A 20191-nucleotide genomic window follows, 5' to 3' on the forward strand; every position below is an offset into this window, starting at 1 on the left:
ATTTAACATGAGTTACCTATGTGCAGTTCTGCTGTGCACTCAAACAGCTGCCTCATTCCACACCAGAGGTGGCTCCATTTTAGTGACAGACTGATTCCCATAACTAGGTACTGAATCCCTTCTCCTATTGTGTACATTGATGTATATTCTGTGAGCTGAGTTCTCCCCCATTGTGCAGAGGAGGGTCTATCAGAAAGCTCCTCAATCCTACGCCGTCTGATCTTGGGATAAAACACAGCAGCTGAGAAACAGCATTAGCTTAATCTGTGGAAGATGGGATGTGACTGAGCAGAGCCCCACTATGCCTCTCTCTGTACCTGTTCCAGGAGTGTTTCAGCTTCATAAAGGGCTTGTCTAAGTATCTTTAGAAAAAGTGTCTAGGCTACATGGAAAACTGAACAACGCTCTAGTTACAAGCAACTCAGAGATTAAGGACAGAGGAGACAGTTAGATCATCTAGTCTGACCTGCAGTATACCACAAATGTCACCCAGTTATCCCTGTACTGAGCCCAATTACTTGTGTTTGACAAAAGTCTAATTTGTAGGGCTGTCAAGTGATTAAAAAAAAAGAATTGTGATTAATTGTACTGTTAAACAATAGAATAACATTTATTTAAATATTTTTGGATGTTTTCTACATTTCAAATATATTGATTTCAATTACAACACAGAATACAAAGTGTACCATGCTCACTTTATAGTTATTTTTGATTACAAATATTTGCATTGTTAAAAAAAAAAAAAAAAAAAGCATTTTTCAGTTCACCTAACACAAGTACTGTAGTGCAATCTCTTCATTATAAAAGTTGAACATGAAATTTTGTACAAAAATAACTGCATTCAAAAACAAAACAATGTAAAACTTTAGAGCAGCATTTTTCAAACTTCAGGTCGAGACCCAGTACTGGGTCACAGCACGTCAGGCACTGGGTCGCTCTGGTCAGCACTGCCGACCAGGACGTTAAAAGTCCAATCGGCGGTGCTGCCCAGCTAGGGCAAGCTAGTGCCTACCTGTTTCAACACCATACTGTGCCCGAGCACTGGCTCTGTACTCCCATTGGCCATTTTTACAGTGCAAATATTTGTAATCAAAAATAATAAAGTGACCACTGTACACTTGGTATTCTGTGTTGTAATTGAAATCATATTTTAAAATGTAGAAAAACACCCAAAATATTTAATAAATTTCAGTTGGTATTCCATTATTTAACACTGCGATTAAAACTGTGATTAATCGCAATTCATTTTTTTTTTAGTTAATCGCGCAAGTTAACTGCAATTAATCGACAGTCCTAATAATTTGTATTTGGCTAAAAGAACTGTAAGATTGGCATCAAGTTTTGATCTGAAGACCTCAAGAGATGGGAAACCCACCACTTGTCTGTTAATTTAGTACCAATGGTTATTCATCCTCACTGTTAAAAAATTTGCACCTTATTTTTATATGCAATTTGTCCCGCTTCAGCTTCCTGCCGTTCATTCTTCTTATGCCTTTCTCTGCTAAGTTGAAGAGTCCTTTTTTCCCCAGTACATTGTAATCAAGTCACCTCTCCATCTTCTTATAGATAAACAGTTCAATTTGTTTAGTTTAAGTCTCTCCCTGTAAGGCATTTTCTCCATCTAGTAATGGATCCATACCATTGCTAGGATTTTTTCCCTTAAATATACTTTCAAAATTTTTATTTGTCCTTAGCCCTTTCTGCCATGATTTTTTCCCTGATGTATCTAGCTTCCCTTATCAATTTTCTACACTTCATAGCAAATTTATACTGGCTGCCATTTATTTTCCCTTTTCTGTATATTTGCTCTTCTCACACATGCACTTTTTTTGTACTAAGAAAGTTAATGCCAATAAAATGACAGTTTTCTTTCCCTTTCTGAAATCAGAATCCTATTTGTCACATGGATCATTACTCGTACAGCAATGGAACTCTGATTATACAGACAAATAACAATTTGGAGTTTGGTGGAGGGTTTACAGGGAGATATACAGATAGTGGTATGTTGCTTCAGGTACTGCCATAACAGATCATCCATTGTCAGCTGCCTCCTGTTTTTGGAAAAATTCATCTGTTGCAAACAGGCATTACACACAGGAAGCTAGGACTAACACTTTGGACCTTCAGCTCCCCAAAACACACACCTCTATCCCTTGAGCTAGGAGTATTAACAGGTCTCATCTTTACTGTGAGCCAACCACTAGAGGGCAACATCCCCCTCTCATGGTCACTAAGACAGTACCATTTCCACTTTCCAAGGCACAACAGGATTGCCTTGCCTGATTAGGCTCCTAGTCACTCACAATCTGCCTTACATCCTCTGGTGCTTAAGACTGAGAGCATCATCTCAATATAAGAAAACATTTGTCCTACTTTCTATCTCAACAATCCGGGCTTTAATGGTATTAGGAAGTGTCACTTCTATTTATTTATTTGAAGGCGCTATTTAAAAAAAAAAAAAGCAGGAGGTGGAAGAACGCCAACATGGAAAGGAGTCCTCCATGGAGTCACTACATATGACACCACAGCTGAAAGCAGGACAAACAGTTCAGTTGGGCTAATGCAAGACAGAGTAGCATGAGTAGCTGAACTCAGAGGGCAATGCGAATATGAAAAAAAATTAAAATGGCATCTCCGGGCACCCTGTTTATCACCTCTCCAGGACTCTGGACTAAATTGCCCAGTTTGTAACCAAAACATATGACTGACTGTTCTACCTGAAAGTCCACAAACTCAGCCTGGGGTCTGAGTGTCAAAGGCTCTTAACCTTCTCTCTCATTCACCATCAATTCTGGCAGGGAATGCTGGGACCTGAGTTCCAACCCACACAACCCCGTTTGGTCTTCATTAGCGTTGAGGGCAGCACGTGAAGTCTGTGTTGCTGCATGGATGGAAATGAGGACAGAACTTGGCCCTGCAGAATGAGGCTTAGTTCATTACTACTGAGGAGATGCCAGGTAGATCAGAACCCTGCCTTCTTTCCTCTAGCTCTGCTGGCTCTACAGAGCTAAACAGGAGGAAGAGATAGTAGAGACTTACTGTGCTTTTCTCTCCATCAGGCAACAAACAATACTCTGAAAACACACGTACGAGGATGCCATTTTTAGACCATCACTTTTCAGAATAGAACCACACTTCAAGCAGCAAAGATCCCTCGTGGCAATGAAAGAGGGGAAAGAAAATAAGAGGTGAGCACAAATGTCTCTAAACAAAACATTTCCCAGGAGAAATAATTAGTGGTATGCCAAAAAAGGGCATACAATGGGCACCATTAAAAACGGCCCCGCCAGCATTTCCGTGTAGTAATCATGGTATCTTTGTGTATTTCTAATAGGCGATACTATTGAATGCAGTCACTGGAGTTTAGTGACACCTACTGTGTATCTTCAAATGCAAATACCCATTTGATTAGCATCAGAGATACTCAAGATAGGTGTCTCCTATTAGAACCATTATCAACAGTATATTTCTCTGTTTGTCCATTCTAGTTTAGATGACTGAAGTGGGTTGCTGCTACCCTCTAACCTTGCCACCTTGCAATCCCTAAACGTAACTTCCATATTTTTTTAGGATGAAGAATGAGTCAGTCACTACTGAAATGCAGTTATTTCTGAGTGAAGCATGGCACAGTGTTTAACAAAGCACAGTAACAGTCCCAAACAGTTTAGGACAGGAAGTGAAGAATATCCTGGAGGAGATTAATCCACAATCTAATACACCTCACTGTTAGAAATATTGTCCTGGCATTCACCCTAAATTCAGCCTGATGGTTCCAGAAGCACAAATATTATTTAAATGGAAACACTGGACATTCTCATTTATACACAATTGCCAGATCACAGTTCTCTCCCATCGAATGGCACAAAATAAATAAATGTTAACCTTTGATAAAGATGCAAAAGGAAAAAAAATCTCATTTAAAAAACTGTTAGTTCAGTTACCATGGACGGACGCTGCTTAATCATGAAAATGACTGTTGCTTGTTACTATAGCAACTTGGAAGTTTAAGGAGCATCTTGTAATTTCAGTCCAGACACCGAATTTTACAGCAATCCACCCACTGCTGCCACATTGGGATACTTCAGAACAAGCGCGGGCTTGACCTCTGATGCTAAGAAAAACGCACTCATGTAGAAATACTGTCATAAACCAATGTGTAAGAACATGATGTACATAGGAAACCAGCACTTAGAGCAAACCGGAAAGAAACACAAAGTACTTGGAAAAAAATAAAATGACATTGAAAAAGAACCCTCAGTGTTAATAAGTCTAAACTTTGACCTGTCATCTTCTACTCTGATCGCTGCTCACAAAGTCTATACAGTTCTGTGTAGGACACATTTTTCCAAAATAAATGCTTCCACAGTCATTCAAAAATAATTACCCAACACCAGCGCCAGCAGCCCAGTACTCACAAGCCAGCCTCCATAACAAAGCAGCATATACTGCCTAGCACTCCTGAGCAAGCTTAAAATAGAAGAATGTGCACACGTGTGCAGTGGGAAAAACAACCGGTCAGAGCTGGATTCCAGGTTCAAGCTTCCAGTAGGTCGTTTTAGATAAACTTAGTTTTGTATCCAAGGGCTATTTAAAAACATACCTGGCCAGTGTCATTCACCGAGGGCTGTAACTTCCACACTGTGTACATGGCAAGAAAGCTCTTACTTTCCGATGGATGGCCTATCATGGGCTTTGTTCCCTAGGAATGTATGGAGAAGAGGCTTCCAGGCCCTCGTTTGTGCTACACTTGGGATGAACTCACCATTTTAAAAAGCTGGCCTCATTCAGAGTATGATGCTCTTCAAAGGCTCATGAGACAGCTTAATTTAGAACCAGTATTTAGATTGCCAAAACACAATGAAATGAGCAAACACATTAAAAAAAAAAAAAAAAGACAAATGTAAGATTTAAATGAAAAAAAAAAAAAAAAAAATCTACCTTTAAGCTTTCCCCTGCAGGTTGGAAAGCCAAGCAACAACCCTGAGACAGCGTCTGAGATCCAGAAAGCAAAAATAACTACGAAGTAAAAGGAAACTGATCAGCCTCGTTTCAGGGTCTCTGTTGAGTCAAGAGTAAATTAAAGGATTACAGAATGCCTTCAGTGCAATAACCTAAGGTGTTGGGAACACAGAGAATGGCTTCCAAGAGCAACACAAATGTAAAAGACAGCTCTGTGTGTAAGCTGTGTGGCCTGCCAGAGCTGTAAGAAGATGAACTTACTCTAATTCATTAAAGAGCTGCTGATGCTTCATAGTGCACTCTGTGTAACATTCTTCTGGAAACAATTCTGCTTAGAAAACCCAGACTCTCTGCATCTCTCTATCCCTCCTTCTTTATTAACAAGGGCTTTTAGATAACAGGATTTGTGTTCCCTGGGAGCGACTGTTTCTGCCAGTCATTCCCTGCCTGACGTTACCAGACTGTCTTAGCAATACTATTATGTAAAACTGACTGAAGTTACAAGAGATGAACAAAAGGGACAAAAAAAAAAAAAAACACCCACCCTCAAACATAGAAGATCGGGGCAGTCTTAGAAAGTGTGCAGCTCAGTGTCCCCCCCCCCTCCTCAATTATTGGGCGCTTCTTGACTCAGAGCAGAGACCTGGTATTGAGGTACGTAACTATCAGCTTTCCTGAACATTTTGGCACGGCACGGATGTTTAACACCATACTGGCTAACCTCCCAAATGTCTGTCCCAGCATGCACTGGGCGCAGCCCAGAGCAGTCATTTCTTGAAATGCTCCTAAGTAGTGTTGCCAACTTTTGCAAATTTACCATGCATCCCACAATATTTGGTGTTTTTCTTAAAGCCTCAACTCCTGGAGTCATGTGATTGGGTGAGAATCTTATTCAAAATAAGAAGCTTCCAGCCCACATGGTTATAGAGAAAATAGGAGCCCTACAGAATCAAAAAACAGGACACATCAAAAGGACCCCAAATATATTATTTTTTAATATCTAAAAATTTTTAAGCCAAGCTCATGATTTTTTTGCTGCCTGACACATGATTTTTAAACATTTTGGTGATAGCAGTACTGCCCAAATCCTGATCAGGAATCTCCAGAGGCTTTTTCCAGGGTATCATACATAGAAATACAAGGATTTCCCCCCCTTTCCTTTTAGCTCCTCAAGTCTCACAGGGACTTTTCCTCCATGTCATGGCTGAGTACTGCAGGGGAAGAGAGTTTGGGCCACACAATAGCTAATTATTGACTAATTGCTATGGTTAGATTTCTACAACTGTTACCTTTGTAAGGACCACGCAAAATGGGTGTGTAAGATGGCAGAACTCCGAGTCAGGACTCCTGGGTTGTACACCCAGACCTGGGCTGGGAGTGTGACCTACTGGTGAGAACAGGGGACTGCTGGATTCTATCACCTTCCTCTGCCACTGACCACTTGTGGGACGTTTTGCCATTCATTTAATCTCTTTGGCAGGGTTCACCCACCTGTAAAATGCCAAGTCCTACCTACCTGTTGTCAGACCTAATTAATTAGTGCCTATAAAGTGTTTTGTGATCCTCAGAGGAAAGGTGCTACAGAAGAGCAAAGGACTGTTATTTTAAGTGTATTTTGGTTACACGTGCAGGTTATTTTGGTCAGGGTTTAATATTTCTTGGCTGCACCACAGACCCTCTTATGGACACATAACCCACACTCAGACGGCCAGAAAAGCAAGGTTTTTTTCCACTTCCTCAAGTTTCCAGATTCTTCTGCCAATTCTGCTTCCTTCCAGCACCCAGAGTCTGACCTGCAATCACCTGCTCAGCCCTTCCATGCTATCGCAGACAGCAGCTGATGCCAAATCAAGCTGGCTGCGCGGCCCTGCACAAACCTCTCCTGCAAGCTGAGCATTCCCTGTAGTGTTCCTGTCTCTTTTTTCCTTTCCTCCCTTTTCCCTCCCATCCCCTCTTAACTTTCCATCAAAGCCCCATGCCCTGGAAATCTCAAATCACCAGTTTCACAGCTCTCTCTTTTAAATTTAACATCAGTGTCAACACATCAGGCCCAAAGGGCAGCCAGGAAGGAATAAATGAAGCCCAACAACAGTGAGATCTTGTCAGTTAAGGGAAGGGGGGGTGGGGGGAAAAGCGAAATAAAGAGAGCTGAGGAGTTCACTCAGCCTGTCAAAGGCAAGTAAAACGACTGGCCCTAAAAAACCCAACACCTCGCAGCCTGACGACATCGCAGAGTTTCATATTGGGCACAGCTTCTTCGGGTACTGGATACTGTAGGCGGCCGTGTGGTTCTCTGGTTACCATTCTTCACCTGGACAGTCAGGAGTTCCCGTCTCAGGGGATGCAGACACCGCTGCTCAGGGTGGTGGGTAGGGTGACCAGATGTCCCAATTTTATAGGGATAACCCTGTTTTGGGGGTCTTTTTCTTATATAGGCACCGATTACCCCCCACCTCCTGTCCCCATTTTTCACATTTGCTGTCTGGTCACCCTAGTGGTGAGAGGGAGATGCTACAGTTGTCTCCTTAGTAACAGGGGTTATCTCATGCATATATCAGAGAAGTCACAACTCTCTCATGACTCCTCCTTGGTATCCACAATAACTCCAGCTTTTGAGTTTGCTAGCCACCAGGCCAAAAGGCTGGCTTCACCCATCCAAGTCAGCAGGAATCTACAGCCACAGGGAAGAACACGTGGGCTGATTTTTAACGTTTCTGCATCACTGACGTCGCTCTGAAGGGCTTACTGCAAGTCAGCAGCAGGTGCCTCAAAGCTGCGTGCAAGACCCTAGAACTGGAGAGGGACGGAGGCTGCAGGTCAGGCTGAGGAACAGCAGCAGAGTTACATAAGGGAAGCTCGAGCAATACCCACCCTCTGCACAGTTCTAGCTAGCCTTTGCTTTCAAGGACACTAGATTCATTCTGAATTTTTGTTCATTAGACATCTATTGAGATTTCTATGCCCATTGTTTTCGTGTTAAAAGCAATCCATGAGAAAAAAATGCCACTGTCATATGCTGCTTCCTAAGCTATTCACTCGTGCTGATTTTTTATTGGACAGTTAAGTATTGAACAAATATCGCAGAGCCTCAGCAAGAACACATCTAAAAATACCTGGGCTGCCAGCGGACATTTCCTGCAAACAGCAGAGCTTGAAAACTTTTTCAGACCTTTTGTATGGGCAGCTGTCAACCACACTTAACAAGTCCAAAGGAAACACCACTAGAGAAAGGGTTTGGCTGGAAAATGCCACAAGGCAGATTTGAAAAACAAAGCAAAGATTACTCACACGAATTATTAAAATGTGCTGATGAGGAAGTTCTCCTTTTCCTGATATTTAAGAACACTACTTTGGGAAAAAACATTTAAAACCATAAATCTAGATTCCCCGCCCCAAGCACAAGCCGTGCTTAGTCGATGGTTTTTTAAAAAGTTGAACAAAGGTTCAGAGGTGCAGGATTGGCCTCTTAGTGAAAGACAGCGAGAGGGAGAATAGTCAGTGGCTGTCACGATTACTAGCCTTTACTCCCCGCTATGCCACTACCTCATTCACGGAGCAAATCATTTAAAGGGCCACCAACAACTCGAATTCTACTCAATTACAACAAAAGAAGTTAAAAGTAATTTCAGGCCCTGCAGCTCTCCCTGCATCCCCCTGAGGATAATCTGTAGTTTCACAATCATCAACGGATGACTGGTGAATGCAGGCCCCCATAGAGTTGTGGGTCACTGGTAGGATCCCCCCTCACTTTAATATGGGGATGTGGCCCATGGAGGCCTCAGCTCCCAGTATACCATACTCCATCCTGGCTTGGTTTTCTGCTCAGACCAAGATAGGGCATTTTATGCGGGGCCCTGCAGCTGCTGAAGGCTGTATCTTTACAGTCCAGATGGAGCAGGTTGCAGCCATCCTCATTTTACTATTATTTGTAATTTTTTGCAAGTCTGTCCAGCTCTCAGCATTCTGGGGTTTTGCTGATCTACCTCCTGCCGGGAACCACCAAAAGTCCTGCAGGAAGGAGACGATCTGCTTAGTGCTGCTTTGAAGTGTAAAAATAATCCAGGCAGAGTGTCGAGCAGCAGTACCTCGTCATACCCACTCTGTCTCTAGACCTTCCCACGGCACAGGCTGTGCCACTTTGTAAGAGTGAGTCATGGGTAGAGGAAGATGTGCCGGAATGGAGAGATCACTTCTTGTCTTCTCAAATGTAGTAGAATAGGACTCAGAGAACAATGGTGAAACAGGAACTGAAGGTGGTAAAACATTTCCAGGTCTCACCTGCCTCAACAAACCAGCTAAACCTGGGGGCACTTTTCAGTTTGCAAGGGCCACACTGGGTCTTTCCAGCTCCTACACATTGCTGTAGAATTAACTTCTTTGGATAACAGAAGTATTCTTTAGCAATCCAAAGCACCTAAACGTATGCTCTGTGCTTAGCAGAGAGACTTGGTCCCTGCCCTAAGGAGCTTGTGCTCTAAAATATGGGCTGCAACCCAAAGAGTAAGGGTGACACACACCAGAGGGGGAAAGGACTAAAGTAACAATCACACGGCAGCTCTCTATAGGCCAGCGTACCATTAAGGGTTGTGATAGCTATTTTATAGCCTAGCACGATAAGGACTACACATGATTTACTGATCCTGGGCCCCACAGCAGGCGTGAGCTTTCAGGAGGGATCTGAATGGAGGAATAGGCTGTGGCTCAACAACAAGAGTCAGGAGGGAGTTGTGAGTGTGGGGGCAATAGGACAGAAGGTGCATACGCTGAACACACCTAACTCTTTTCATCCCTGGATCTCAAAGCTCTTTGTCATAATCAGTTAACATATGGAAGGTCCCTCTGAAATAGGCCACTTCTGACCTGACTTTACACAGCAGAAAGGCTAGGTTCAGACACTTACCAGGCATTCTGACACCGAGGCCCTTGTGCGAACCACTAAACGTTACTTCCCCCTCTGTAATGCTACAAATTAGAGCACGTGAGAATCATGGCACAAAACAGATGCTTTTCAAGTTGATCACAAACGCCTGCTGTTCGGGTGAACTAATCAAATCATACCCATGAAGTGCTCCAAGTATTCTTAGAATCTTAGATTGAGTGGTAACGGGGCATTGCAAATGGGCTTAGCTAGGAATAACCAGAAGAAATTAAACAGGGAAAATTTGGGTCAAATATCAAAACTTCTTAACAGTGAGATCTCCTAGGCCGCAGCAGAATTTCCTACAAAATATTGTGGAAGTTCCACCCTTTGGGACATATAATTAGGGTTGCCAACTTTGGTTGGACAAATTCCTGGAGATTTCATCACATGACAATCTTTAATTCCTGGAGACATCAGGATAATCCTGGAGAGTTGGCAACCCTGCATGTAATATTAAACAAAAGCACTAGAAAATTCAATTGTAAGGAGCAATCCTGTACTGGCTGGTGGAGACGCCATAGATAACTTTAACCTCTATGATATGCTAGTGATCATACAGCAGCTAACCCCTTGGGTTGCTTAGGCTTTTCCCTTTAGGGTTCTGTTTGAAGCTATTTACAGATTATTCTTACCAGACTCCAAACTGTGGGTCCTTCAGGGGAAGGGCACTTTGAGGCTTTGAATTCTGGCCCTTTTCATGAGATTACAGTGATACTTATTTGAACAGCCTGTGCTAAGACAGAAAGCAGGGAAGCTGGCCTTAGCTTCCAAGATCTCACTGTTTCATATGCCCAAGTACAGGTCTTTGTTGAAGATCAGACGGTCGTCTCTTCACAGCAGTCTTCAAAGGAAAAGGGGAAAAAAGGCCTATTTAATGAAAGTCTTTTTGTGAAGTAGCGTGAAAAGCATTTGTGATAAATATATAGCAGACAAGACATCTAGACCAAGCAGCTGACACAAGCAGAAGCATCAGGAACACCAACCTCTCAAAAGAAAGGTTATACTAACAGCGTTCTGAAACTCCCGGCGCTTTGGCACTAACTGGTCATCTGCCGAAACAGCAGCAGGAAACAAAACAAACACCACAATGGACTCACGTGAAGGACCTACGGCAATCCAGAGAGAGGCGAGAACACCGCCAAGTCTTCAGTGCCCACAGCCAGCTTGCACTTGTCAAGGCACTCAGGGATGGGATGGGAAGAGGTCTGATGAAATAAGAACTTGATGTCTGGGAGCTCCCACCAATGCCAGCCCACTTTTAAACCTTTTATCACATGGTGGCAACTGGGTCAAAGTTAGGCTCTCATTTTAGAAGGCAGGGTTTAAAGTTCTGCTGCAGGAAGCCACAGTGACAAGGGGGCAGTTTGCAAAGAGAAGAGAAGGGCAGCAGAAGGTAAAAGTGATGGAGATCCAGAATCCAGTTCATATTAAGTTCACTGGGGAAAACAACATAAGAGGTGAAGCAGAGGGAACAACTAGCAGGGGTTACAGAACTGCCTAAGAAGGTCTGAGGAGACGATGCCGTTGGATGATAAAGTCAGGGGATGTTTTCAGAAAGGATCAACTAGGAGTAACAGAATGAAATTAAGCAAAGGGAAATTTGCTGGTATATCTTACCACAGAGAAGGCTTTACACTGCACTCATGTGAGGTATATACAGTCCCACTGTTGTTCTCCCCCATCCATCTACGGCAGTGCGTCTCAAACTTTTTTTTAACTGGCGACCCCTTTCACATCGCAAGCCTCTGAGTGTGACCCCCCTATTAAATTAAACACCCTTTTAAATATATTTAACACCATTATAAATGCTGGAGACAAAGCGGGGTTTGAGGTGGAGGCTGACAGCTCGCGATCCCTCCCCCCCCCCCCAATATGTAATGATCTTGCGACTGACTCCCAGTTTGAGAACCCCTGATCTACAGAGGCAACAGTACTGCATTTTTGTTTCTGTTTTAAATCTCTGAATATTTTGGTACATCAGAAAACATTTCTTTAAGGCCATCTTCTAGTTTGAGCAGGTTCTTTCTTCCCATTTGTGACCTCTGCTATCAGGAGGCAGGAATGAGAGAGGGAGTCCTCTAGAATTTAGAGCTACCAAGAATCACCTGTTGTCAAACTGGCTGTCACCTCCCATTGCTCTTGATGCAATTGCGCTCAGTTAAGGTGACCTCTTTCAAAATGGCCACTACCTCCCACTATTTCCAGTGAGAATGTAAGCAGCCTGAGGCCTTGGTCCCACTGAGAACAATGGGAGATGGAAGTTATTATGAAAGAGGGCAGGTCTACATGGAACTCTTTGTTCTAGATTCTGGAACATTATTTATCAGCCCCCACTGAAGAAACTCTCAGTTATGTAAAAGAAGGGGAAAAATTATTCTGAACCCTAAAAATGTCTTTAAATATAGCCTGTACACAAGATTTCAGTGAGTTTTAACAATAATGGAAATGTGAAATACCTGTGTTATTCAGTTATTAAAGATCATTTAGGATAAAAAAAATACTCCAATCTAGATGAAAATTTCTTAAAGGGACCAGTTTTTTTTTAAATGAATTTTAACCCACAAAATAATTAACTGCTTATAAATTCTCCAAAAATAAATAAATAAATGTTGTACTCAATGAATAACTGCTGTAATTTCGGGGAGGACACATTGTATTCTTCATGCATAATGAAGTGGTTGAATCGCTGCATTAAATGTAAAACAACTCAGCCTCAACTCTGGAACCACGAGCAGCGCTTCCACAATGAAGTTACTATGGGAAGACAGTGAAATTGCATCCTTTTGCAAGGCTTGCTGGCCAACACCTGTTCCTCTAGTCTGGACTCTAATTAAGTAAAGGCAGAGATGTTAGGGACCAAAGTGCCAGAGGCTACAACCAGGTGCTGCTTTTACAGGGAGTTTTCCTTCCCTTACCCCAGACCCTCAAGAACCTTCCACTACAGTTACATGGATCACCTGGTAGTTATAATTTAATAATTACAGCAAGGATTCCTCACATATTTACCCACAACTCCACTCAGAACAGATGGCCCAAAGAAAAGAGAATTTTGGAGGTTTTTAACTAATATATGTGCAGCTTTCCCAGGATCCCTGTGGTATACAGAGCCTGGAGATTTCAGACATCATCCTTCAAACAGATTAAATCACAGGGGGGAAATTTGCCTTTTCGTTTAAGCAGCAATTGAATAGCACTGGCTTGAGCATAGAGCAGGCCACGAGTGCGAGGGCTTCCCCCATGCCAACCTACCGCTATTCCACTTTGCTAGTGCCCCATGGGTGTAACATCCCTAACTATTCCAGCTCTGGGCCTCTCCAAAGCACAGCTTGCTAATGGTACCGGACTGTGATGAGTGTGTCATATGCACAGAAGGGAGCTAGGGGAAACCCTCAAACTCAGAGAATAGCATTAGCAGCACACTGGTGCATGAAATGCAGCCTCACCACTGCTGGGATGCAGTTCCAGAACTCTTAGCCACTGAGGCACAGACAAGCACCAAAGCAAACAACGTCCTTCTCTGGAACAGAAGTGCATCCTGTGGCTTACGAGGTTAGAGAGTGGGCACCAGCGAACGTTCTCACCCTACCCAACAACCCTTCCGGCCCTCGGTCTGATCTAGAAAGTGGCTCCCTCAATCTATTGGACGATGAGCCAAGATGGACAACATGTAATGCACACATTTCAGGAACAACTTTCTTATGGGGGAAGCCGCAGGGCGAGGAGTGGCTTGTGTGCACGACTGACGCCCAAAGTGAGGTCAAGGATCCCAACACCATGAATCCGTATCCCATTGAGTGGCAAGACTGAAAGAGTCCAGGAAGGACACAAGGGGGGGTGCTTTGGATAGTTTATTTTTGCAGTGGCAGGGAGATGGGGCACGCAGAGATGCACACAAGCCCAAATTCAGTCAGGTCCACAGGGTGAAGCTGGGGATGAATTTGGCCCAGCATGGCAAGGACGCTGCTGCGTTGTGGTGAAGGGCTGTGCTCAGCTGGAATCCTTCTAATCACCCATTTCAACACTTGTGACGAGTCCCCAGCCAGAGACACCAGACTGAGTGATGCGAACTCTGGAGAGCAGCGCTCTAGCAGATGGGAGCCTGGGAATTCCCAGAGAGCTCTCTTTATTGGCTTACAGAAGCTGGGCTCTATGACACGGCTCAGAACGGCCATGGCTGAGAGTTAATGGGAATCCCTCAGGGTTACCAAATACAGGAACTACTCACGGTGATAAAATACCTGGTCCCAAAGCCCCTCCACAGACGCTCTCACATGCAAGCAGTGGTCAGATTCGTAATGAGACGCAGACCTCTTCAGAGCATGTCTGACCCCGTTAAGAGACACTCCAGGCTGGGTTCTCTGGAGGAGCGTGTTCGAACCCTGTCGCGCTTAGGTTACGACTACACCGCAGCGGCGGTGAGATGGACAGACACACTAGCTCTGCTCCAGCCAGGCATCGAGGCTGGCTTGTACTCTGGAGGGTAGCCAGAACTGCTGCCCATGTTACACTGCGGTTTGCAGCCTGCTGGCTCAGGCAGAGCTAGTACGTGCCTGTCCACGCTCCCAGGTACTGTGTAGAGATCCCCTATACTCAGTGATTCTATGCTGCTGTTTGCAATGGACATTTCCTCTCAGGGGGAGGATATTTCCTCTGTGTGGGCTGCTCAGAGCCGGGGGAGGAGAAAGGAGCATGATGAAGGGGCAGTTCCTCAAGTGACCTCTAGAGGGAGTCGCTTCCAGCCCCTCCTCAGGGAGGCAGAGGAACAGTGACGATATAGGTGGCACTGGGGGACAGCATGCAGGTGGAATAGCCTCCTTGGTTACATCTAGTGCAGGGCTGTTCCCTACAGCACAATGCCTAGTGTGCCATCCAGCCTATGGGCCTCCCACCACTTGCTTTGGGAGATTATTCCGCAGCCCAGTAGAGCTCCCACTCATGGTGAAACATTTCCTGATGTTTGAATTGTCCATCACTCGACGCCATCCCCATGCCCCACCTGGGCCACTCTAAACAGCCCATCTCCTCCCCTGACCGTCCCAGCCTTGGCATGGGGTTGCCCTTCCCAGAATCTAGAGGTGCCAGCCCTGCTTACACAGGGCCAGCAGCAGCATCCTTTGCTGAAGTTGCTACCAGCCCCATCCCTGCTGGAAGCTGCAAGAGATCACCTGCTCTCACACATCATCATCTGGCTGGGATGACTGAAAGCTGGCTGCCTTTGCAAACAGCTGCCAACCCTGCTTTGCCAGTACAAGAGCCCATGCTGCACTGGGTCCTGCCTTCCTAGTCACTAAGAAGTCCCCCCCCCCATATTTCTCACGCTTAGAAAATGCAAACTCCGTCCCTGTAGTCTTTCTGAGATACAGCACAGCTGAGCATTTGGGTGGGGGGAGTGCTGGGGTCTCTCTCTCTCTCCACCCCTATAAGAGGCTCAGTTCTCCACAACCTTCTAATATCTCAGCCTCACCAGCCAGTGCCCGACACCTTCTTTCAGCTGCAAGAGCTCCAACCCACACCACAGCTTGCACTGCTCCCACACCACAGCCTCACTAGGCTTCAGAAGTTCAGCTCCATGGCGGGCTGGACTCCACACATATGGCTGGCAGGCAGGCAGCAGCCATGCCCCAGGGCCCAGCGGTGCGGCTCATCAGGAAGGAAGGCAGAGGGAGAGGCATAAAGGGCTGGCGTTACAGGGAGAGCTAGTGGGGGGAAGTGGGAAACAAATACAAACTTTTCTTCATTTCAAGAGACCCGTTGCTCTGAAGTGCGTGGGTGGAAGGCGGTCCTGCTCCCACACGCTCATTACAGCTTTTTAGAAATAAGAAGCTAACTGGCAGCAGGTGGCAGCACCTATGCCCGCCCAGCGCCAGCACCAGCACCAGGAGTGGAGCAAAGTGGACAACGGTGTGTGTCTCAGGCTGGAAAGGTGGGAATCTGGTACCAGCAGAGAACTCCCCCTTCCTGGGGAACATGTAACAGCTGGCTGATCCCCACTGTTTCCTGTCCAAACGCAAAACCAACCCCTGCCCCACCGAAGGACTCCCCGGATGCACCCTGAAACCCCCGGTGCATGTGCCACTGCCGACCCAGCTACTTGCTACAGCCACGATGCCTCTAAGGCATCTAGAGAGACAACAAAAGTCTGTGGGCGATGCAGATGGTAAAGCACAAGCTTTCTGCACAGCACACACGCCACAGCTGACTGTGCAGGCTACTGGAGCTAGCTCCTTCTCGTACTGGGATGACAGCGCTAATGAACCTATGACAACCTACCACCCCTGAGGATACCTTCCACCAGGGGTGACTCGCTGCAGCACGAGATACTCAGCATCACTGCAGCTCAGTGCGAGGGAAGGTGAAACTTGCTCTCCCCAGCTGCCTTTATAAGTTATTGAACTCTAAAGTTCAAGCACAGTTTGTACGACAGCTGCTATAGAAAACCACATTGTCACCCACCCATTGTCTTCCTTCAGAGACCTGTGGGAATTCGGGTGGCCAAGACCACTGAGAGCCAGCACAATTTGACTACAACCCTGAACCTTATAAAATGAGAAATCAAAGGAACTGATGAACCATCTATTGAAAATCTTATGGTGCAGCTGCATCTATTCATACCAGCTAATGGCGAGCATCTGAACCCTCAGCACCTCATCCTAATTTTTATGTCCGGCAAAGCTAGCCTGGAACTCCCCCCTTCATGAAGTTGCCTGTTCATCATCATAAAGTCCACCAAATAGGCCAGAAATCTCAAGAAAGCAGTCTGTCCCATAGTATTCTAGTACTTCTGTTACCCATCCCAGACCAGTGTATAGGACATTGGACTGGGAGAGTCACAGGTTCTGAGTTCTAGTCTCCACTCCGGCACTGACTTAGTGTGTGTGACATGGGACTAGTCACTGCACCTCTCTGTGCCATGGTTTCTGCGTGTGGTGAGGAGAATTCTTACTCACCTTTGAAATGTGCTCTGAGAGCTACAGATGAACAGTGCTATAGAAAAGAGCTAACCCTGTCCCATCTGAAGCTATCATCCCACTTCAACCCAATCTGTTTACAAGTCCCCAGTAAATAGTTCAGTCTGGCTCCAACACTTGCGATGGTGGTAAGTCCATACTGGGATTAGTTACATCAATGAACACGTCTCATTTGTCACAGCAGCTCAAGTGACAGGAAAACATTTTGGTTGTGAATGAGACACAAATAAAGGAACAAGGAACTGCCACATGCCGGTGAGCGTGCAAACACTCTTCCCTGCCAGGCAAAACAGAAACACAGTGGAAAGAGAAATACACTGTCTGCTTATCGGAAAAGCTGAAACTCAGGGACTGATTTAGCTTCCTTAATATTTCCCAAGTGATTATTCAAAACACTGAAATGAGCCTCCCTACAGAGCATAGTGTGTAGTCAGTGAAGAAAGACAACATTGCAAACTAGCTAGAGCTTTTGGGGCCAGATTCTGCTCTCAGGTATGCAGGTGTAAATCTGGGCTAATGCCAATGAAGCCAGGATTGGTTTGGATTCATACCAGTGTCCTAGAGAGCAGGATCTGGCCCTAGGAGGCTGGCTTCTGACATATCCTCTTACTCACACAACAAAAATTACCCTTCTTTTTAAGAAATGGCGTTGGGAAGGCAGCCACACAACCCTCCTCCCCCATTTTACGGAAAGATATTTCAACTGCAAAATGACCAAGACACTAAAACAGAACAGAGTCACTTCTCCGAGTGCTTTAACTTTCAGCATGAGCAGCAATAAACATTTGTTTCACCTCACAAGAGAAAAGCCAGAGCAGCTTATTTTTAAAAAATGTAACTGGGTCAGTAGCTGCCTGGAGTGGAATGAATGGACGGCATGAATGAGTACGTCCAAAAGAAACATCGCTCCACGGTCCCCGCTCCTGCTGCACAGGACAAATGCATTCTGTTACTGTGTGATTTTATGAACACACAAGCCTCACTGCCTTTCACTAGCGGCTTGGAAGCACAACCCCTTATATCCAGTTACAATTTTTTAGACCCTCCAGGGGCCCAGCTGATGAAGAGCTGCAAATTATAACAGTCCTTTGGACTTCGATAGCATCTTTCATTTAAGGATATCGAAGTGCTTTACAAACATCAATTAGGCCTCAAAACATCCTAGTGTGCTTGGAAAGTACTCTTGCCCTCATTTTAAAGGTAAGGAAACTGAGGACAAGAGTCAAAGGGACTTGCCTGATGGAAGTCACACAGCATTTTAACATCAAAGTAGGGAGTAGAACTCAAGTGTCCTGACTCCCAGATCCATACCACCTCTAAACAATGCTCTCCCCCTTACCTGAGCACAGCATTGAACAATCAACAGATTCTTTCTAAAGTTCACTATAAACTCTGCAGCGCACAGGTACACTAAGGAGCATTTACACTGGTCTTTATCATCTATAGTAATAGACTTGCCTGTTAAGCAATACAACATAGGTCTTTGCACTTTCAATTAAATGGAATTTTGGTTGCAATTACCCCTGCTAAGTGGCCTGTTCCGGCTCCGGGATCTGCTTCGCTGTCTCTGAAGTCGCGACCTCCGGAGCAGTCGATAGTAGTAAGATGGTCTCCCAGAACTTTTCCTGCTGTTCACTGACATTTTTGTATCTATTTCACACAGACGCACGCACTCTCACTCACTCCCCCCTCCCGTCAAAGCAGCAACACTTCCAGCGTCTAATTAACAGGAGGCCAGATCTATAGAGTAGAAGGGGGGAGAAAAAGAAAAGGAGCTCTTCAAGTTTGACATTTAAAATTAAAAAAACCCCAACCCCAGCACGGAGCACATGTCTGAGCAGAGGCAGAACTCTCAGCAGGCAAGATACACTGTGCTAACAATTCCGGTCCCCAAAAAGATAAGCCTGTTGGAGTTGGAATAGGAAGCCAGAGTTGGCCTGGGCTCTTGAAATATGAAGAAAAGGCTGGAAGAAATCCTGGACTGGATCATCTTCACTGGACAGCAACATCTGACTGAACCACCCTGGAAAAAGCAGAGCTTCCTGCTAGGGGATGGCTGCACAGCCCAGAGTGCTAATCAAGCTTGTACCTGCCTCTGGCCACTACATCTTTCTGAGGGTGAAGCTTCAGCCAGCAGGATCTGCAACAGAAGGTTCCTAGGGCTTTATGAAAGAGGAGATTGGGGAAGGGTGTAATGAGTTCCTTGCCATGGGACACATGTTAATCATCATGGAGTGAAAGCCCCAGAAAACAAAGTGAAACTCGAGAGGGGATCACTTTAATTAGAACTCGAGCGAGCAGAGCACCGGACTCCCCGGGAGGCCCTTTTCCTTTCAACATTTAAACTAAATTATAGCATGTCCCATGAGTTAAAGAAAGAGATCTAGTTACCATTCAGGTTCCGGCAGCACATGGGATTCTGCCTCTGGCTCATATAGCTCAAAAATTACATTTGAATGGGCAGAATTAACACTGTAAACCAAAGCGGGGGGGGGGGGAGGCCAACTGGATGGAGTCCCAAGTCTCCAGTTTAAAAAGCTCAGCTAAGAGGTGTGTTATTCAGAACCCCTCATCCTGGCACCCAGAGAAGCCCCTGCAGCTGCAGGCCTGGAAATACTCTGAGAGGAGAGTGGCAGGGAGGATTTAAGGATGGAATCGCTGGAGGCCAAGGAATTCATACACTAGCCCTTTCTTCTATGGAAACCTGCATTTGCACTCCAAGCTCCTGGAAAAGCCGGAAAATCTGACTGGGGGACCGGCTACTGGCTAGTGACGTTTGCAGAGGGCCTGCCTGTGCTGTGGCTGGTTTTGCTTAAATTAACCAATCTCTTTCACCAAATGTACCTATTGCCAATGTCAGCGAGGAGATCAGGGAGCAAAAAGGTAGGGGGACAAAGCCACCTTGGCCAGGAGTTGGCCATCTCTGGGAAAGCGTGGAAGCTTGCCCTACTTGTGCCATACCTGTTCTGGTCATAGGCAGCAGCTGCCACTCTGCAGGGCTCTTGATTCACCACCTTTCTCTAGCACTACATTCCCTTAAAGAAAACAAAAAAATCTTTAATTCCACCCCAGATGGTCTCAGCCACCACCACCTGCCCACCTATTTCCAGCATTTGCAAAACTTCCCTGATTAGGCTGGGCATTTGGATTTTACATAGGTTACATCCATCTTATCTAAATACCAAGCAGTGGAGACATATTTTATTCTCTGTTTAGAAAGGCCCTTCAGTCCAGTCCCTGACAAACAGCACAGCTTAGTCTTTGCTGAAGTCCAGGCCTGGTTTTGAGGCCATACCTAAGGAATTCTACACTAACTTTTAGACTGGTGCTGGAATGAACCAAT

At 45.2% G+C, this 20191-nt stretch overlaps 1 protein-coding gene across 8 annotated transcripts in view; it reads right to left on the reverse strand.

Annotated features, from left to right (window-relative positions):
• Window positions 1–20191, reverse strand: part of DAB2IP (DAB2 interacting protein) — a 407650-nt gene that overhangs the window by 233781 nt on the left and 153678 nt on the right. Inside the window, exon 1 of one of the 8 annotated variants that reach the window (XM_054007197.1) lies at window positions 18370–18680. The exons of the other annotated variants lie outside the window; for them this stretch is intronic. Coding sequence (XP_053863172.1) covers window positions 18370–18490 — 121 coding nt within the window. The 5' untranslated portion in view covers window positions 18491–18680. Of the gene's footprint in view, window positions 1–18369; window positions 18681–20191 lie in introns of those variants that run through there. 8 annotated transcript variants of the gene reach the window in all.

This window comes from Malaclemys terrapin, chromosome 17 (genome assembly GCF_027887155.1).
Source record: "Malaclemys terrapin pileata isolate rMalTer1 chromosome 17, rMalTer1.hap1, whole genome shotgun sequence".
Classification (NCBI taxonomy): Eukaryota; Metazoa; Chordata; order Testudines; family Emydidae; genus Malaclemys; species Malaclemys terrapin.